This window comes from Fonsecaea nubica, assembly GCF_001646965.1.
Source record: "Fonsecaea nubica strain CBS 269.64 chromosome Unknown Scaff7, whole genome shotgun sequence".
NCBI classification, from domain to species: Eukaryota; Fungi; Ascomycota; class Eurotiomycetes; order Chaetothyriales; family Herpotrichiellaceae; genus Fonsecaea; species Fonsecaea nubica.
Window position 1 is genome coordinate 85,991 of NW_019173680.1, and position 18,188 is coordinate 104,178.

Here is an 18,188-nt window from a genome sequence, read left to right on the forward strand (position 1 = left end):
CAAGCATCGTTTTTCTGGCTGGGATGCTCTCTTGGATCGGGTGGCTGAGCAGTTTTCCTGAGGCGGTGATTAATGATTTCCGCGTGAATGTGACAGTGTGTGACAACATGCGTCTGAGTATCTAGGTAGTATCCTGCCGACGGGGAAGTGTTACCCACAGAGTTGATATTGGACCGGGGCACCTACCTACTCGCAGGACTTAACTCAAGAGTAGCCTCAACGCTCAGACCTCGTCTCCTAAGCGAGCCTGTCCTGGCTAGTGTCAGGCAGTGGTAAGATCGACGGCCGGCGGATTGCGCGGGCCGGAGAGCCATCCTTGCTAGGGATCAAGAGTATCAGCCGTGAAATACTAACGACGCCTCGTCATGTCTAGCGAGTTTGATGTCAATTCGGCAAGGTAGAAAACTTGGTCGGCACTGGCCAGACGGTACAGTAGCGTGAGTAGGTCTACCTACTCGTAAGAGTAATGTAAGGTAATATCCCCGTCATACTATTTCATCATATCTGGTACGAGTACCTGGATGTAGAGTCAGTCATGTAAATCCTTGTTGCCCACGATGCTGGAAATATTGGGCAACGTCAGAAATGGTAAGTAAGTAGCGTTGTCAAGCTGTTTAGAGCGTACTTGCAGTGATTTTTCATGTACACTTACTTGTAGGAACAGTGTGCTTTGCCTTCTTATCTGGCTCCTTCGACTATAGCTCAGCCAGCCGACCGCGGAGGCAAGACTCTAGTGGTGAGCACAAAGGACTCGTTCATCATCCTCCTTCTTGGCTTGGGATTCAATACCCACGACCCTCCGGGTTCCCATTCGTCCATGATTTCAACTTGTCGGGGACGCTAATATGGGCAAAGGGGCTGGCCAAAGAAACATTGTTATGCCGAGGCGTGTTTCCTCCAGTGTAAGTAGCTAGTCCTATCACGCAAGTGAGTACCACGAGTGTGCAGGATCAGGGATCAAGGATCGACCCTGTTGCCCTCGCGTGTTTGAGGCTCCGTGCCTCTCCCACCAGAGACGTGACAGGCCCCAAGGGCATTGTGGTCTGTAGGTGGAAGAGCAACGCCTCGCCCAATCATAGGGTTCTTTGTCAAGCCTGTGCCGCAGAGTCTCGTCCAATGTGCAAGGAACATGTAACCGGGACTTGTCCATCCGTCCGTCTTTTTGCTGGTCGAGCTACTCGCAGTCAGGCACCTGTCACGCTCTGCAAGGGACAGACGAAACTCCACTGGACCGGGCTCGAGGAGGAAATACGAGGTACCTCGTACTCGTTGAGATAAAGCGAGCAATACCTCTCTCCATTGCATAGTTTTTGCTTATCGAACAAGCTTTGAACGGACAACATCATGGAAGTCCCCAGACCAGACGGACCAGATGTGAACAGAGGTGTGTGGTAGATATCGAACGACGCCCCGGGCTAGAGAGTGGAAACTGACATTTTATCAGGGACAAGCATCTTCGTTGGATGCTGGGTATTGACTGGCTTCGTATTCTTCGTGCTCCTGTTCCGATATGCCGTCAAGTCTTGGATCTCCTGGCTGCTTCCCAACGTCTCCAAGCCACAGCGCGTATGGGGTCTCGAGGACTTTTTCTTCGCGCTCGGGTACGCATTTGACGTCGGACACATGGCGATGATATGGAAGAGGCAAGTTACCGACCTTGTTCGAGATTGATATACTGACCACCACCCCTGTGATATAGCTGGCAACGGGGACTGGGAAGGCATTTCTTCTACCTCACGCCGATCCAAAAGAACCAAGCCATGAAATGGGACTTTGTCTCTCAACCTCTGGCCGTTGCGGCGTCAATGTGGTCACGGACGGGCGTCATCCTCTTTCTGTATACCTGCTTCGCACAGAATCGGCGGAGTCTCCGAGTCATCGTCATCATCTGCTTCGTGGTGCAGATTGTGGCAAACCTCTTCACCATCCTGCAAATCTTCCTGCAATGCGGGCCGAATCCGTACCGACTTGTCGACCGTGCATCGTACTTTCACTACATGTGGGATCCCTTACCAGAAGACGGCTCCGTCGTGTGTCAGGCGCCGTCGGTACAAGCCACGGTGGGATACGTCCAAGGCGGTACGTCAATGCTTTGTCTCGTGATGAACACCGAATCTGACGACGGCGCAGCCTTCAACTGCATCATCGACTTCACGCTGACCTATCTGGCCGGCTTCGAGCTGTGGCAGTTCATGTTCCGAGGAGCTCAAAGCAGCCGAGAGAATTCGTTCCTCGCCAGATTCAAGAGACTAGACCGCGGAATCCGGACTCAGCGACTGTGGCAGACACTACTGATCTGCGGTCCATTGCTGCTGTCGGGTGTGGCATCGATCGTCAAGACATACCTCCTCTCCGCTCTGGGAAGCAGACTGGACTTTACCTGGAACATTGTCCCGTTCATCCTCTGGGTCAAGTAAGCACAGACACACTCAATCTCACCTCATCGCGAACCCAATACACATAATCTTGATACTGACAGATTCTACCCTTCCAGGATTGAGAACTACTGCATCCCGATCGCCACGACGGCGCCGATCCTCCGCCTCTTCATCCGCACCTTCATCGACCAACGCGGCACCGACCAAGACTACTGCCTCAGTCGGAGCGGCGGTGACGGGCGCAGCGGCAGCGGACTGCGCTCCAAGCTCTCCGGGGCGGGCCACACGATGGAACTCAGCAGCACGCGGTCTCACGCGCGGTCGCACATCCGACAAGACAGCAAGGGGTTCATACACATGCAAGAGACGGACGAGGCGGGCAGCGAGACGGCGCGGGGGCCGAGCAGACAGGGCTCAGAGAACGAGTTGATTGTCAATGAACATGAAATCCGCGTCAAGCACGAGTACGAGGTGCGGGTGGAGGATAAAACCGACGTATTCGTCCCCGTGGCTGGCGCCGGCGCCGGTACGAAGAGGCCGCGAGTTCGCAGCAACGATGCCTGGGCTTGAGGGGCTCGGAGTCAGGTATGAAGGCTCCGTCTACACGGTTCAAGGAAAATGTATGCAGGAGGGCGAGCATGGAATATAAAGAGGTGGAAAATGTACAACTGACTTTCTCGTCAACCATATCTAGCGTTGTGTACAATATACAGTTCCAGGAGATTACGGAGAACTGCACAAGAAGGAGAAAAAGAGAGCGAGAAAGGCATTGTTGTCCATCTCCTCTGTGCAGAACAGATCTCTTTCCATATCTCTCGCTGTTCGATATCAAAGAGGTTCCCAGCCCTGCTCTTCTACCGCTCCTTCGTCCAGGTCCAGCTTGGACGGTCGTCGATCCATCCATCCATCCATTCAAGCTAATCTAAATCCTCATGTCAGTTTCACATCCACTCTCACTCTCTATATCCGTCCCACTCCCACTCCCTGGGGCCCAGGCGTCTGTGGTGGCGGTGGAGGAGAAGGTGGGTTCTGTGCCATTGGCGGACCCCCTTGTCAAGCCTCGTCGCCTTGCTCTGGCTCTGGCGGTGTCTGGGCCGCCGCAAAGGCCTCCTCGAGGGCCAATGCCTGCTCCTACGATGTCGGGGACGGTCTCTGCTCCGGTTGCGACAACGGGACTGCTGGGGTCGCTGGGGTCGATGTCTCCGGCAGAGACATCGTCGGCTGCGGCGGTGGCACCAGTGCCGGTGCACGCCGCTTCAACTGACCCTGCTTCGAGAGCCTTTCCGGGCTCCAAGATTGTGGCCGTCGGTTGCCTTAGCTGACCCCACTGGGCAGCCATCCCAACGCTCAGCAATCCCTGTTGAAGATCAAAAAAGAAATTCGCAGGGATGAGAATCCAGTGGTATATATATGATAACAGGGAAGAATCCATGTTTCTACCTGGCACTTTCCGCTGTATTCATGTTGAGAAGAATAGCAGAAGGAATCATCAATCGTCTTATTCTTATTATACTGTCCTAACTTTCGTGAATAGCAAGCCAGTCCACCCTTGAAGGGAATAAAGAGGGTAATCGGGAAGTGTGGGGTGAACAATGAATAATGAAACAATGAAACAATGAATAGCATCTTCTTCCGTATTGTGACTCTTGGATAGGAAACAGTTCTTCAGGAGTGAATGGAGTAGATACCCATTTTCATTTCCTCGTGCTCCGCGCATTCACTAGAACGGCGTGAATGGCTTGTCAATACAGATAAGTTTGATGGCAAGGCTCGGCGGAAAAGGGGGTGAGGCAGAACCTGACACGTGACCATTCCTCATCCATGTCCGGACTTTGTTCACGCACCACAAACAGCGTAAAAGGAAACACTGTCTCGGGTGCATGGTTCCTTCTTATTTCTATCAAGACCTGACTTGATGTTACTGGGCTTCTACATCCACCTAATTCATGGCTTGGCCTCAATACTCGGGAGTGACCAAGTGACTTTATGAAGGTACTGGCTAACTTTGGCAGCGACATTACCATCGACTTTCTGCGCCCAAGTGTCGTCGGTCGAATTTGCCTTCTCAAATGCCCTTCATGTCGGCAGAATCGACTGTGTCCCCCCCACCGACCACAGCTTGCCCGCTCGCCCCCTCCACTTTGAGGCCCTCTTCCCTCAAGGCCGCTTCCTGTTCCTCGGTGAGCTGGCTCAGGTCGAGGGTGATTTGTGGTCCGCGGAACCATTTGCGAGCATCAATATAGTAATAGAGAAGAGCACCTCCCCAGACTGCAGAGTTGATCACGCAGGTGTAGTTCATGCTGTCGGCGTTCGGATTGGGCCCGCCGACAGGGAACATGCCCAAGAGGATACCGAAAACCAAGAAAGTGACGGCAGCGCAGGCCAAAGGGGTCGAGGCCCTGCCAGTGTATATAGGACCTGGGCTAAACTTCTTTTGGCCCCAAACCACACGACAGAGAATCGGGGTTCCCCATGCAAGATTGTTGCCCGCGACGGCGAGGGAGAACAAAGCTGCGGCAGCCGCTGGGGCAATCAAGCAGAGAAGACCGAGGACAGCTGCAAGTGTGGCACAACCAAGTGTCGTGCGGACAGGGATGTAGCCGAATTTCTTGGAAATGTGTCGGAAGAAGCTGGAGAAAGGCAATGCTCCGTCACGAGAGAATGCCCACGCTTGACGAGAAGCGGCGACCAGGATGGAGACGCCCATCTGAGTGTGTTAGCTTAGACAGATTCCGTCTGTCGTGAGATCAGTGGAGATGCTCACCAAGAATTGGACAATCATCAACAGAGCCATAAAACCCAAAGCCCCATTTTTGCCGAGGGCATCATAGTAGATCTGAGCCATCGGCTGTCCAAACGGCGAGCCCAAGATACTGTCCAGATCTTGAGACATGCACGCCGCGATCACTATGCAACAGATCCAGCCAAACAGCCAGCATGACCCGATGGAGAATAGGATCCCTAGTGGTGCGGCCTTGGTAGCATTCGTGGCCTCTTCGCTAATGTGAACCGCCGAGTCAAACCCACCAATGGTCCAGATAGGACTGAGCCAGGAGAGCATAAACGTCCAGCCCGTGGGCCACTCGGTCAAGTTCTCGACATGTGTAAAGATGTAGGAGGCGCTGTTGCGTTTGTTTGCACCAATCGGCAAGGCAATGATGGTGGCGAATATCAACGCGAAATTCATGACAACAAACACGGTCTGCAGTCTACCCATGATACGAGCCAAGGTAGAAGCGATGGCAGCGTGACAGGCGACAGTGGCGATGAAGACTCCGTAGATAGTGCCATTACTGGGTGACCAATTCCCGTCGCGAGCAATGACGATAACAGAGAGAAACATCAACGAGAACCCATCTGTTCCCGAGTTAGCCACGAGTGGGCAATGAGGTCTGTGCACACTGACAGTCAATCGAGCAAAGGCCACCTACAAGCCCAAGCGTGTTGCTGTATCCAACAAGGAAGCTCAATGGGTTTCTCCATTTTGGCGATGCATAATAATGAGTCCAGTAATAAAGTCTACCGACATGTCAGTGGTGAACAGGAGGCGCTCTTAAAACCAATCAGGCAGCATATATGAGATCACTTACCCGCCACTTGTCGGCATTGAGCTTGCCAGATCACTCATGGCTAGGCCGACAACAAAGATACAACCCGAAGCGAGGAACCAACCCCAGACCAAGCCCACGGGACCGGCCGGAATTGAATAAGAGAGCGTACTCGCGATGGAAGGAAGCAACCCCATGATAGCAAAGGCAATCCCAAAGACTTCGAGCATGCTGAAGTTGCGGCGGAGTTCTTGTTTGTATCTATTTCAATAAGAGTGGTCTCTTAGCTATAACCGAGCCCAATTGCGATGAAAGCGATTAAGATGATGTGACAAACCCCATCTTTGCTAATACCGCGGCATCTTCCTCGCTTGCGAGCGCGGTATCCACGACCAGGGATCCGCGACGACCGGGAGAAGGGGCGACGTCCGTCGCATTGTGGCTCTGACTCTTGGTTTGTGAATGCGTAGAAGCCATGGCGACTCGGCTGGTGACAAAAGTCAGAGGATTCCTACAACTTGAAACTCTGCCTTTTCCGAGACAGAGAGAAGGCTACCAGGGTACGAGACTGGGGCCTGGCGATATGGAGGTATTTGATCCCTTTATGCAATTGATCGCGTGGCGGGGCAGACTGTGCTCAACCAGGGTCAGAAGCCAGCTCTTTCGCCTTCCTGCCCACGCCATCTTTGATCAAGTAAACTGACGTCGTATGGTGCCATCTTCCACGAACGAGGAGGGAGACCTGAGTCTCGGAGTTTCGCGCGACACGAGTCGATAGAACTGCTGAGGAGACACCAGTCCAGGGTAGCTGCAGGACGTTAGTAGCGCCCTTGAAGCCAAGTGGTTAGAAGAGTTACAGGGGATCAGTAGCTGCCAGTCACAGAGCAAGATGAAGATAAGGACCAAGACGATGTCATGATAAGCATTTTTCGGCCTCCATGACCTGCTCCGTGTTTCCTCAATCGCTGAAACCACAGAATGCCAAAAGAGCATAAGGGTGAGGCCAACCATGCTGGAAAGGTGAAGAGTTGCGGTCTGTGGAACTCCATCCCACGTCGCGGCTACACCGGTGTTTGTGGTGCCGATACTAGGGTCAGCCAAAGTAGTAAACGTATCCGAAGCAGTTGACTTTTCTGGGGTGTTGTACTTAGAGGATAGAGTGCAAGTAACAAAGTGGACAAAGTGGATGGAAGATTGTATCTCGTGGCTAACATTTGGCTCTTTGATAAAGCCGTACGAGGTAGGGTGAGGCTCGCTCCACCCCCAATGGCCTCAGGCACCATTGGTGCCATCTCGACACATGCTCAGGTACGAGGGCACGAGAGCAACTGAAAATGATACCACAATCACAGACGCCCAGAGGGGTGCCAGGAAGCAATACAGAAGAAGAGTAATAGCTCAAGGTGAAGATGTAGGTACGGTCTGTACGACCTCGACCATACAAAGTCATATTCTGTATGAGGTGTTCAAATATGACTACATCGTGGTGATCTCTCCTGTCAAATGCAGGCATGTGCAAGAACCCGCAGAAGCGGTAGCGAGCACGCAGGCAAGCATGTAGATCATGTCCATGTTTCCCAATAAAGAGTGTGTCGAACAGCAGCCAAAACTCCCTCTTCCATGTGGACCAACTTGTCCTCCCAGCCTGTTTGTCCTTTCCTTCATCCCGAACTGTCTAAGTGAATGTAGTGTAAAGCAAATTCGCATACCGCGTCTGGTTTCCCTCCAATGGCCTCCAAAAGGTGGCTAGTCCGCTCAGTCCGTCATCTTAGCACTGTGGATTGGTGCCATCGAGTGGACCACTCGCGGAGCTCAGATCACAAGTGGGATAGAAGAAAGCAGCAACCGCTATGATAACGTATGCTGCAATCAGCAATGCCCCCTCCAGATAATTGCTTCGGCCATCGATCATCAGAAAGCTGACGATAAAGGCACTGGCAAACAAACTGACTGTTTCGAAAAGGCTGAAGTAGAGACTCATGTCTGTCTTGATAATCCATCCCAGGATGACCATGAGGGGAGTGACAAAGAGTGCAATCTGAATGCTGCTACCCAGAGCAATATTGATTGCCAGGTCCATCTTGTTCTTGGCCGCGACTGTCACAGCCGTCACGTGCTCCGCGGCATTGCCGACGATGGGGAGAATGATCAAACCGATAAATGCCTGACTGACGCCGCTGTTGGCGATCAAATAGTCAATGCTGCCGACCAAGAACTCGGCACATAATGCGACCAGTCCTGTCGTTCCCAGCAGTAGGATAATGGCAGAGGTACGAGATAAATGCGTCTGAGGTTCCACGACATCACCCGTTTGAACTTCAATTGTAACTTCCGACGATGTGGCATCGTGTTGGGCGGGTGCAGATACCGTGGGCACCAGTCGATTGCTGGAAATTGTAGGACGAAGGATATCTGGCATCGAAGCAGTGCGACGGACAGGCCGGTTGGCAGATCGTGGCTGTGATGTGGGACGAATCGGAATTGCAAGGGGTCTTCCGGTTGCCTGGTGATGGGGGAAATTGGCAGATGTGAAGGCAGGTTTGACAGCTTCGGAGATGTTGCGAATATTGAACGATCGCTTTCCATTGCCGTCATTGGGAATTTCCTGAATATCCGATGCAAATCCCACCTGTGGTCGTACCGAGTCCGTGGTCGATAGACAGATCCCTGGGGTCACCGTCTCTATGATGGGCTCCTTTTCCTTTTCCTTTTCTGATTCTTTAGACTTTCCCTTGTCCTTGTCCTTCTTGACATGCTTGGACTTCTTCGATCTGCGGTGGCGTCTCCTGGATTTCTCGGACGTCTGATCGGTCTGCGTGGCGCCTTCAAAGTCGCGAGCGTGGACGGTATGTGTACGAGAGTGATGACGAGCAGTCCTTCCTTCTCCGTCCACATCGGCCTCATCACCGCTAAAAACAGGTTCTAGCTCGGCCGAAGTGAGAGAGGTAGCCTGGATTATCGAGCCGCCAGGTCCGGCCAGCATGGAAGAACTTCTGGTGAATGTCACAACAGACACATTTTCCTTGGTGCTCGAAGTCGATTTGCGCCGCTTGCGACGAAGAGCTCGTTTGATGCGTTTAGTAGTCGTGTTCGAATTAGAACTGGAGTCCGAGTCGCCATCACTGGAGCTTGATGAGTCACTGGAAGAGCTGGACGAGTTGAGGATATCGGCGAGGACTCCCGGATGCGACTCCTCGTCAATGAGATGTTGAGGGGTGCTCTGGTACATGAAAGAATGGGATTTCAACGAGAACAGTAGGTATAGTAAGTAGACCAACAAGAGCACCACGCTGGTGCCTCGCGAGACCTTCAGTACCACGTGGTCCGCTCTCGCAGTGCTCGAAAACGAGGCATGAAAAGCGGTCTACCAACAAGTTAGTTATATGTGCCAAAGCTTGTGTCTTTGTTCCCTCTTAAACTTACCGGCAAGAGGAGGCTGATAACGCTCAGACACAACAAGCACGCGCTCATCTGCGACACGGTAGAATTGTAGAGTTGTTCTCGAAATCGAAGACCACCAGCAACGAAACACATGCCCAAGATCAAAAGCAGGTTGGACAAGATCGAGCCGAGAGCGGCGGCCTGGACCACCCGCACTTCTTTTGCTACTAGAGCAATGATGAAAATGATCAACTCGACGGCATTCCCAAACGTGACATTCAGAAGAGCACCAATGGTATCGCCCAGTTTGATGGCAACACTCTCGGTTGCGTATGACAGCAGGGAAGCCAGAGGAATAATGGCGACTGCGTTGATGGCAAATACAGCGGTGGGGCTCACAACATCGCTGTGCATCCAGTCGACGATGATCCCCAGTATAATGCCAACCGGGACAAAGACAAGGAGCCAATTGACCCAGCTGGAGAAGAGGATGCGCTTGACATCGCGGAAGAAACGGTTGACCAAGGGCGCTTTGTCCTTGGGAGGCGGATTTCCTAGGGTGGCAGATTGCGTTCCATCTCTTTTCTCGTCCACAATCGATGTATTTTGTTGCTCTCTATCCGTTCGCCCATCAGTGGAGTGGTCTGTGGTTGTTGCAGGACCAGCTGCAGAGGGGCTACTCCCAGCATCTTGTCGGCGGGTGTCTGGACAGTGTCGTGCGAAAGTAGATTGCTCCGGGGGATTGGGGAAATCTCGCTGGGGAGTAGGGGAGGATAGCGCTGAAGGAGTCTTGCTCTTAGCCCATGAGATTAGACGACTTGACAGCGGAGGCTCGTCGGCGGAGTCGACCATCGGCGTATGAGTGGGCGTGGAAAGAAATAGTGAACGAAGTGTAACAGACTTGCTGTCAAAGCAGACCGAAAGGGGGATGGATATTGGAAAGGTATGAGAGGGAAAGCCGCAGGGAGGCGGGGAGGACGACCTGAGCCTAAAAGGCAGCAGTAAGCAGGCGTGGATAGTTGGGGTGGATAAGCGTGGGAGGAATGTCGTGGATGAGTAGTGGCCAAGTGGTGACGGGGCCTGGTTCTCGGCGGAGGAGGCAAGCGAGGTGCCGTAGGAGGCAAACCCAGTTAAGACACGGCAAGGGGAGTGGCTGTGTAACTGGCGGGGTCGGCTCCTCGGCTTTCGGTTGGTCGATTGACTGCTTCAGTGCTCGCATCCACCTTTTCCTTGCTTTGTCGTTCGCTGCGGGATGTTCGCGCTGCAGGAATGGAGATATGGCAATGCGTGTTCAACTCGTGGATGAGGTATGCCAAGTTCTTGGATTGTTGAAGCGATAAGAGGTGCGGGGTTGCGTGGTTGCAGAGGAAGATTATAAAGTGAGTCTTGCAGGCACAGTCTTTAGATAGGACCTTGGGCAGTGGTATACTGTTTGATTAATTGTTCGATAATGGGCGTTTCGTGGTTTAGTGGATTGATTGCACAATGATGATTGTCAGTGTGAAAGATCGCAGCCTGGCGGCGCGGGAATCGGATCGGATTATCTTAAAATGCGGCCGCTAATCCGTTTCTAGCGAAATATCTCCAGGCTAGAAAGCTTGGCTCAAAACACCGTCTGACACCGAACGTGCACGGACCTCCCCCAACGATTCGCTCCAAAGTGGTCATGTTGGTATTTTAGTGCTATCACCATAAGTGTACGAGCAGTGTTCAGTGTTTGCATCAGCGGTGTTGGAGGTACCTGGCAGCTTGGGTAGAATAAAGGTCCACAAATGCCTAGTACTTATTGATATTATATAGCCGCGCTAGTGATTTGCAGCACCGATTTCTCGTCAGCCCTGCCGAACTGGCCTTCTTTTCGAAGTGCTCGGTATACATCGCATTTTCTTTCACATGGCTGGGAATTTGTTAACATATGCATATGCTCGTACCGAATCTCAAGCAGGCCCCCAGCGATGACTATGGTGATCCCTCTTCAGTACAAGCTGAAGAAGATCCTCTCGCAACAATACCTACGAGTCTCGTAAGGCGCCCTGGCTAGCCGGTCTTGTTGTGGGCTCTGTTCGTCATCCCAACCCTAGATCAAACTCACCAAGCCAGCTCAACGACTGCAAGAAAATGATGATCTGTCCCGGCTCGATCTCCTCGCTCATCCTAGTTGTGTTCAGTCATTTTCCTGCCTTGACCAAGCGTTCAAGACGAACTGGATCATGTAACGCCCACGCGTACATTGGGACCGCGGGAAAGGAAACTGGAGGGAATGGTGCTGTACGCAAAGCTAGGGCGTGGAAGCGGGTGCATCTCCATATACATACTTTGGTTAGGTGTCGATGTCAGTAAAGATCCAGATTGGCATGCCATCTCAGGGGGAGGGTTACATGCATGATGGGAAAGTGTAAGAATGCCATCACCAATCGAACCAGAAAGTGGTGAAAAATACCAAGGGGAAGGGTTGAGAGGTGGACTGATCGTGACGTTGTGCTTGGGCGCAGCCATCGATCTGGCCAGACTGCGCAGCTGCGCCATTGTGATGGTTTACAAGTACGAGGCACGAAAATACACAGTTTCACAGGCATGGCCATAGCAATACCGAGTTCAAGTCTCTTATTTTCATCGTCCATGTATTCAAGCCTAAGGGAATGGTCGACTCTGCGTCGCGATTCCGTTTCCGGCCCGTTCAACCTAATTGGCAAACCCCTTCTTTAACGTTTGTCGCTATCACCAGCACATTGAGACCGTCTGTCAAACCTGCGCGAACAATTCATCTAGATTCTCATCCTAGATGAAGACGATCCCTGAAAGCTACCTGGCTACCTAGGTACCGGACGACACTCGGGTCATCTTCCCGGATCCTGTCCTACGTACAAGTACCACCAAATTGTGCTATCGAACTAGCCTCCAACCCCAGCCAAACACTCGACGTCTTCAGTGACAATCAGATCACCACCACCTCCGTTCCACGTCGCCAGACCTGCTGCGTGCCCTCTCGCTCAAACTTTACGTTTAGCTCTAACCTCCTTGCACCCATTGGACCCTGGACAGTATGCAAGCGGACTGGTTAAAGAAGGATTTCTGTGTCACTTCGATCCCCTACTTGCCCTAAATCCCATTTCTCGACCTACGAGTCCTCCCTTGGCTCAGTCTCTCGCTCGCTCTCCTCCCCACCCGGTCACACCTCTACTTGGTACGATCTGATTTAGCCACGATTGGACCGAGAATGCGCGTTCCGAATGAACTACTCACCGAATACCCACGACATTCCACAATGTCCCCCTACCTGCGACCCCCCCACCGCTGGCGAAAACCTCACTTCATCATCGTTGAAACGTTCTCACCACTCAGCGATTCGGTCCACTTCTTCTGATCAACCGGTCCTCAAGTACGCGAAGCGATCTCCCTCCCATGCGTCAGCGCCCTCGAAACATGGTCACTTGAGCGACGAGGGGCGCAGTCGAAGGGGAAGGCAGGAGGAGGAGGAAGACACCAACCCTATCCGTCGAGACATGCAGCCCACTCCACCAGAAAACATCTCGCTTCTGATGGCCGCCGCGACGGCCGTCAGCCAGGGGAAAGATAAGCCTTCTCCTAGAATGCCAGCATCGTCGAGAGGGCCGGGTGCAAGTACAATATCAGTGAGCCCCTCCACCGAGGTCGGCCGTGCCAGAAGTCGACCTGGGCGCAGTGCGATTTCAAACACTGGGAGATCGGACGAGGCGCAATTGTTACATTCTATCCCTCTCATTGAATACCTGCAATTAGACGAGCGACCAACATTTATAGTTGACATCACTGATAATGTCAATCTCAACACTCCTGGTCTCAATTTGATCTTTGCAAATACAGCGCTGAAGAACCGCATCCCCCTCTTTGAACATGTCCAAGGCCGGTCTGAGGATCCTACTCTGTTGCTCGATGTGGAAACTCCATTTTCAGATTTCAAGGCATGGGCACTGAGTTCTCCCACAGAACCTGACATCGTCCTCACATTTTATTTTGCTGGATGGCTGTGGCAAGGTTCCCTGTTAAGGAAGAAACTGAAGGTTATTCGAGGTCGCCAGCATCCCTCTTCGCCTCCTTTAATGGCTGATGGCGGTGGTCGGCCCAGTATGCAACAATATCATGGACTTGGTTCCGTATCTACGTCCTCCAGCGGAGGTGCTCGTGCTGATGCAGCGACGCAAGGATATTTCGACATTCCCCCACGCACCAGCGGCGAGGTGCCACGCACACTCAACCGCCTGGTAACGGAGTCCGTAACGGATGCCTCCCCGAATGGTCTCGACCATCCATCACCCATACCGAATGGAGATCTGGCAAACTCGGAGCTTGTATCTGGATCTGCGCTGGGAGGCTCTGACCAGAGAGTATCTTCCGGCAGCCCTCTTATCAAGCTAGACAACGATTTAGTCACCACCAACCAAAAAGGCTATTTTGATTGGACACGCTTGCCCGTGACACCGTCTCTCCCCATGCACATACAATTCGCTAGGGGAATTGACTGGGCAGCCACTAGTCTGGGCCCTATCCAGAACTGGTCTGTCGAACTCCGAGGGATGTGTAACTTGATCATGGCCAGTCCACACCCTTCAGCCATGTACTGGGGACCAGATCACATAGCCATATATAACGAGGCATATGTACTTCTGGCAGGCCAGAAGCATCCGGCGTTAATGGGCGCACGTTATCGTGATGCGTGGTCTGAGATCTGGGATGCATTGGAGGATGTCTTTGATAACGCCTTCAAAAACGCTCAAGCGACAATGAAAGATGATGACTGCCTTTTCATCATGCGCAACGGCTTCTTGGAAGAGACCTACTTCTCGTGGTCCATCATTCCTCTTATCGGCGCCGACGGTGGGGTAATTGGGCTGTACAACCCAGCATTTGAGAAGACGCGCCGCAAAATTGCAGAGAGGCGCATGCTGACACTACGCGAGATTGGCGAGCGGACCGCTGCGGCTCGACAAGTTTCCCAGTTCTGGGGTCTGCTGCTGCAAGGCCTGGAATATAACGAATACGACGCCCCCATGGTTTTGGTCTACTCTCTGAACGAGGACTTGGCGGAGAGCGATGTTGCTTCTTCAGGCTCCAGTGGTGCCGCCTTGACCAAGATATGCTATCTGGAAGGCAGTTTGGGCATTCCTCCTGGCCACCAAGCGGCGCCTGCTGTCATTGAAATGAAGACGGGCACCAAGGGCTTTGCGGCTTCCTTCAGACAGGCCCTTACAACCGATAGGCCGATTGTGCTACGGGTCGACGACGGAAGTCTTGATCCGACTCTTCTGGAAAATATTGAATGGCGAGGGTTTGGTGATCCTTCGAAAATTGTGGTCATATCACCTATCCATCCCACCACCGGAGAATCAACTTTGGGGTTTTTGGTGATGGCTACGAATCCAAGACGGCCGTACGACGAAGATTACGATTTGTTTGTTCAGCTGCTGGGCCGCCAGCTTGCCACGTCCATCGCATCAGTGGTCCTGTTTGAGGATGAAATTAGGAAAGGCGAACAAGCTGCTCAGCTTGCCGCGCAAGACCGCATCGAGCTGAACAATCAACTTTTGGCTAGAACTCAACAGGCCGCCGAAGCCGAAAACAAGTTCACGAGGATGGCAGAGCTTGCTCCTGTCGGTATCTTCATCGGCAACTTGGACGGTAAGATTAACTTCGCTAATGATGCATGGTATAACATCTCTTCATATCCTCGAGATGTGCCAGTTGACAATGAGTGGATTGAATATGTTCTGGATGAAGACCAAGCGAAAGTTCGGGAGTTGTGGAACACTATGTTGGAGAAGAGATGTCCTATATCCCTGGAGTTCCGCTTCAAGACCCCTTGGGGTGATAAAGTCGGAAATCAGGGGCAAACCTGGGTCCTTACCAGTGTTTCCCCTGAGCGAGATGATGACGGGCGAATCCGGCAGATTTTTGGATCAATGACTGATATCAGTGCCCAGAAGTTCGCTGAAAGCCTGCAAACCCGTAGGATGGAAGAAGCAGTGGAACTGAAGCGGAAGCAAGAGCGGTACATTGATACTACTTCTCACGAGATGCGCAATCCGTTATCTGCCATACTCCAATGTGCCGACTCCATTACTGGCTCTCTCAGCGAGATGCGGGACGCAAACGGGTTGACAAAGGCTCAGCAGGAAATTCTCGACCTCACCATTGACTCTGCTCAAACGATAACGCTGTGTGCTCAGCATCAGAAAAGGATTGTGGACGACGTCTTAACCCTGTCGAAGCTAGACTCGGCTATGATGGCGGTCACTCCGGTCGATACGCGACCCCTCGCTGTGGTGCATAAGGTGCTAAAAATGTTCGATGCGGAGCTGAAGACCGCGGACATTCGGTTGGACTTGATCATCGACGTGTCTTTTACTACTCATCAGATCGAGTGGGTGCGGATAGATCCGCATCGCCTTTCCCAAGTTTTGATCAACCTGATGACCAACGCGGTCAAGTTCACGGCCACGCAAGAAAATCGTGTTATTCGAATGCACATCGCGGCTTCAGGGGAAAAGCCGTCTCAAGAAGACAAATGGAGGCTCACGTATATCCCTTCACGGACGCATAAAGACAAAGATGTCACTGCGGCAGCCGAATGGGGCTTGGGTGAGCCAGTGTATTTGCACTTTGCAGTGCAAGATACCGGACGTGGACTGGATGAGCTCGAGAAGAAGCAACTCTTCCAGCGGTTCTCCCAAGCTAGTCCTCGCACACATGTTACGTATGGTGGCTCCGGCCTGGGCCTTTTCATCTCGAGGGAATTGGTCGAACTCCAGGGAGGTGAAATCGGCGTAGCCTCTGAGAGTGGCAACGGCAGTATATTCGCGTTCTACATCAAAGCTCGCCGCACCAATGGCGATGTCAGTCTTTTGGACGACAACCCCAGCACGTCGGCACCACACAGCAGGAAGGGCTCCAGAACCACGCCGCTGAGCGGCTTGACTATGCAAATGCTCCAATCGACGCCAGGTGCCTCAACTGGTCCTTCGAAATCGCCTGCTTCTCTAAAAACGGACACCACCAACCTGACCACGCAAAATGGCCCTGTTAACGTGCTCATCGTCGAAGACAATTTGATCAACCAAAAGGTACTTGCAGCGCAGCTCCGCAAAATCGGCTGTGTCGTCTACGTGGCCAATCATGGTGGCGAAGCTATCGATCAGATCCGCAAGTCCAAGTTTTACCGTGACCATGTAACGGACGGGGTGAAGATCGATGTGGTTCTCATGGACTTGGAAATGCCTATCATGGATGGGCAGACGTGCGCACGAAAACTCCGAGACATGCAAGATACCGGGGAGTTGGTTGCACACGTCCCAGTTATCGCAGTAACGGCAAATGCGCGAGCTGAACAGATCGAGATGACACTGCAGAGCGGAATCGATGATGTTGTTAGCAAGCCGTTTCGACTGCCGGAGCTGGTGCCTAAGATGAAGGATGTCCTCACCAAGTTTCAGCGAGCTGGTGAGGGAGGATAGGTCGGTTGAAGATTTCTACATGACTGGAAACGCAGAGCGGGACAACACATGCCGCCAGGGAATGCGGACCACCGTCGCACTCCTTTCTGGTGCTCCGTGGCGCTCTCGAAAGGAAGCGCCACATTTAGGCCAATTGGTCACATTCGATGGACTTATGAAGCAAACATGTGACATGCCTTCTCATCAATGAGAGATGGTGGAAGAGGGTGGGTACACTGGAGGCTTCAAGGAGGAGTTTAATTGGGAAGAGGACATAAATATTCGGCTCGGCTCGAAATGGTTCGACATCAGGATAGGCAGACATGGGACATGGTGATGCCAACAGGTCAACCAAAAATTTGGAGTTCCGCCCTGATTTTAACGAGCAAGAATGAGGTGCCGGACACTTGTTTCTCAGGGAATTGGCTTTCGAGCGCCTTCCTACGAATCCCAGCACCCATCGATATCTCCAGGATAATGTTAATGGAAAGGATTCGATGATGGGACGAACGTATATGAGAATAACCTACATAGATATAACACCCATTGTAATTATTTGCGCATTGTGGACACGTGTATTGATATGAGGGGACTGGATGATAAAGCAACTCCTGAAAGGGTTGTCCCAATAGATCAATCTCGAGATGAGCATGTACGAGCAGACGAGGTACTGGAGGTCGAGGAGTAGTGTTGTGTGGCCTTGAAGAGATCTCTTTTTGCGCTCCAAAGAACCCCCAGCCTTGTCAGGAATTTTGGTGCAACAGAGATTTATGTTGTATTTTTGACGAAGTAGGTATACGTATCATACAGTCCATATCATCAGAGCTGGGCGAACGGCTGATTTGATAGAAAGAGCCCCATGATCTCGAAGATGTTTCGTTATCTTGTCTCTTTCTTGAGAGCATCGAGACAGGTGCGATGGATGCATATACCACTACTGGGGGGCATCCTTCAAGGGGCGTTACCAGTCATCATGGTCAACCCGCATTGCACGGTGCCGAACGCAACACCCGTCACGCAAGGGTCTTGTCAATTGGGAATGGCGGCGATTCTGATACCTGCCCATACTCTGTCAAGGAATTTCCATCGGGGAGATCGACCATGATGTAACTCGTCACCTGGTTGGGGTGATGATTGATAATGATTTCAACCTCGATATGATTATATTTTTGTTCCCATGCCGCTTTGAATGTTTACTCACCCTTGCGTACTCGTCACCTTGCAATCGGTATGGGTATTAAGTATCTTGTACCTCGCAGGGCGCACTTCCCGTGGGCCTCTACTGAACATGTTTCTATACCGAGGACCACCTCGCACAGTCCCAAAAGAGTAGGTATAATAGCCCAAATAGGTAGTAGGCACGGCACGGAGGACTGTACGTCCTAACATACCTCAGATAGCCTCGATGGGTACAT

General features: G+C 52.2%; 5 protein-coding genes across 5 annotated transcripts; 2 read left to right on the forward strand and 3 right to left on the reverse strand.

The window, feature by feature from the left end:
• Window positions 1-1,344: 1,344 nt before the first annotated feature.
• AYO20_01652 (hypothetical protein) lies at window positions 1,345-2,948 on the forward strand (the record flags this gene model as incomplete). Its single annotated transcript, XM_022639958.1, has 5 exons — window positions 1,345-1,384; window positions 1,445-1,601; window positions 1,700-2,079; window positions 2,131-2,413; window positions 2,480-2,948. The coding sequence occupies 5 exons, from the start codon at window positions 1,345-1,347 to the stop codon at window positions 2,946-2,948; spliced, it is 1,329 nt and encodes a 442-aa protein (XP_022503913.1).
• A 352-nt stretch (window positions 2,949-3,300) lies between these two features.
• AYO20_01653 (hypothetical protein) lies at window positions 3,301-3,717 on the reverse strand (the record flags this gene model as incomplete). The annotated part of the gene is made up of 1 exon (XM_022639959.1): window positions 3,301-3,717. The coding sequence occupies one exon, from the start codon at window positions 3,715-3,717 to the stop codon at window positions 3,301-3,303; it is 417 nt and encodes a 138-aa protein (XP_022503914.1).
• Window positions 3,718-4,443: 726 nt separating this feature from the next.
• Window positions 4,444-6,403, reverse strand: AYO20_01654 (hypothetical protein; the record flags this gene model as incomplete). The annotated part of the gene is made up of 5 exons (XM_022639960.1): window positions 4,444-5,085; window positions 5,143-5,735; window positions 5,785-5,897; window positions 5,969-6,187; window positions 6,264-6,403. 5 exons carry the CDS (start codon window positions 6,401-6,403, stop codon window positions 4,444-4,446), a joined length of 1,707 nt encoding a protein of 568 aa, XP_022503915.1.
• Window positions 6,404-7,694: 1,291 nt separating this feature from the next.
• AYO20_01655 (calcium/proton exchanger) lies at window positions 7,695-10,159 on the reverse strand (the record flags this gene model as incomplete). The annotated part of the gene is made up of 2 exons (XM_022639961.1): window positions 7,695-9,290; window positions 9,350-10,159. The coding sequence occupies 2 exons, from the start codon at window positions 10,157-10,159 to the stop codon at window positions 7,695-7,697; spliced, it is 2,406 nt and encodes an 801-aa protein (XP_022503916.1).
• Window positions 10,160-12,537: 2,378 nt separating this feature from the next.
• AYO20_01656 (hypothetical protein) lies at window positions 12,538-16,984 on the forward strand (the record flags this gene model as incomplete). Its single annotated transcript, XM_022639962.1, has 2 exons — window positions 12,538-16,780; window positions 16,830-16,984. The coding sequence occupies 2 exons, from the start codon at window positions 12,538-12,540 to the stop codon at window positions 16,982-16,984; spliced, it is 4,398 nt and encodes a 1,465-aa protein (XP_022503917.1).
• Window positions 16,985-18,188: the final 1,204 nt, after the last annotated feature.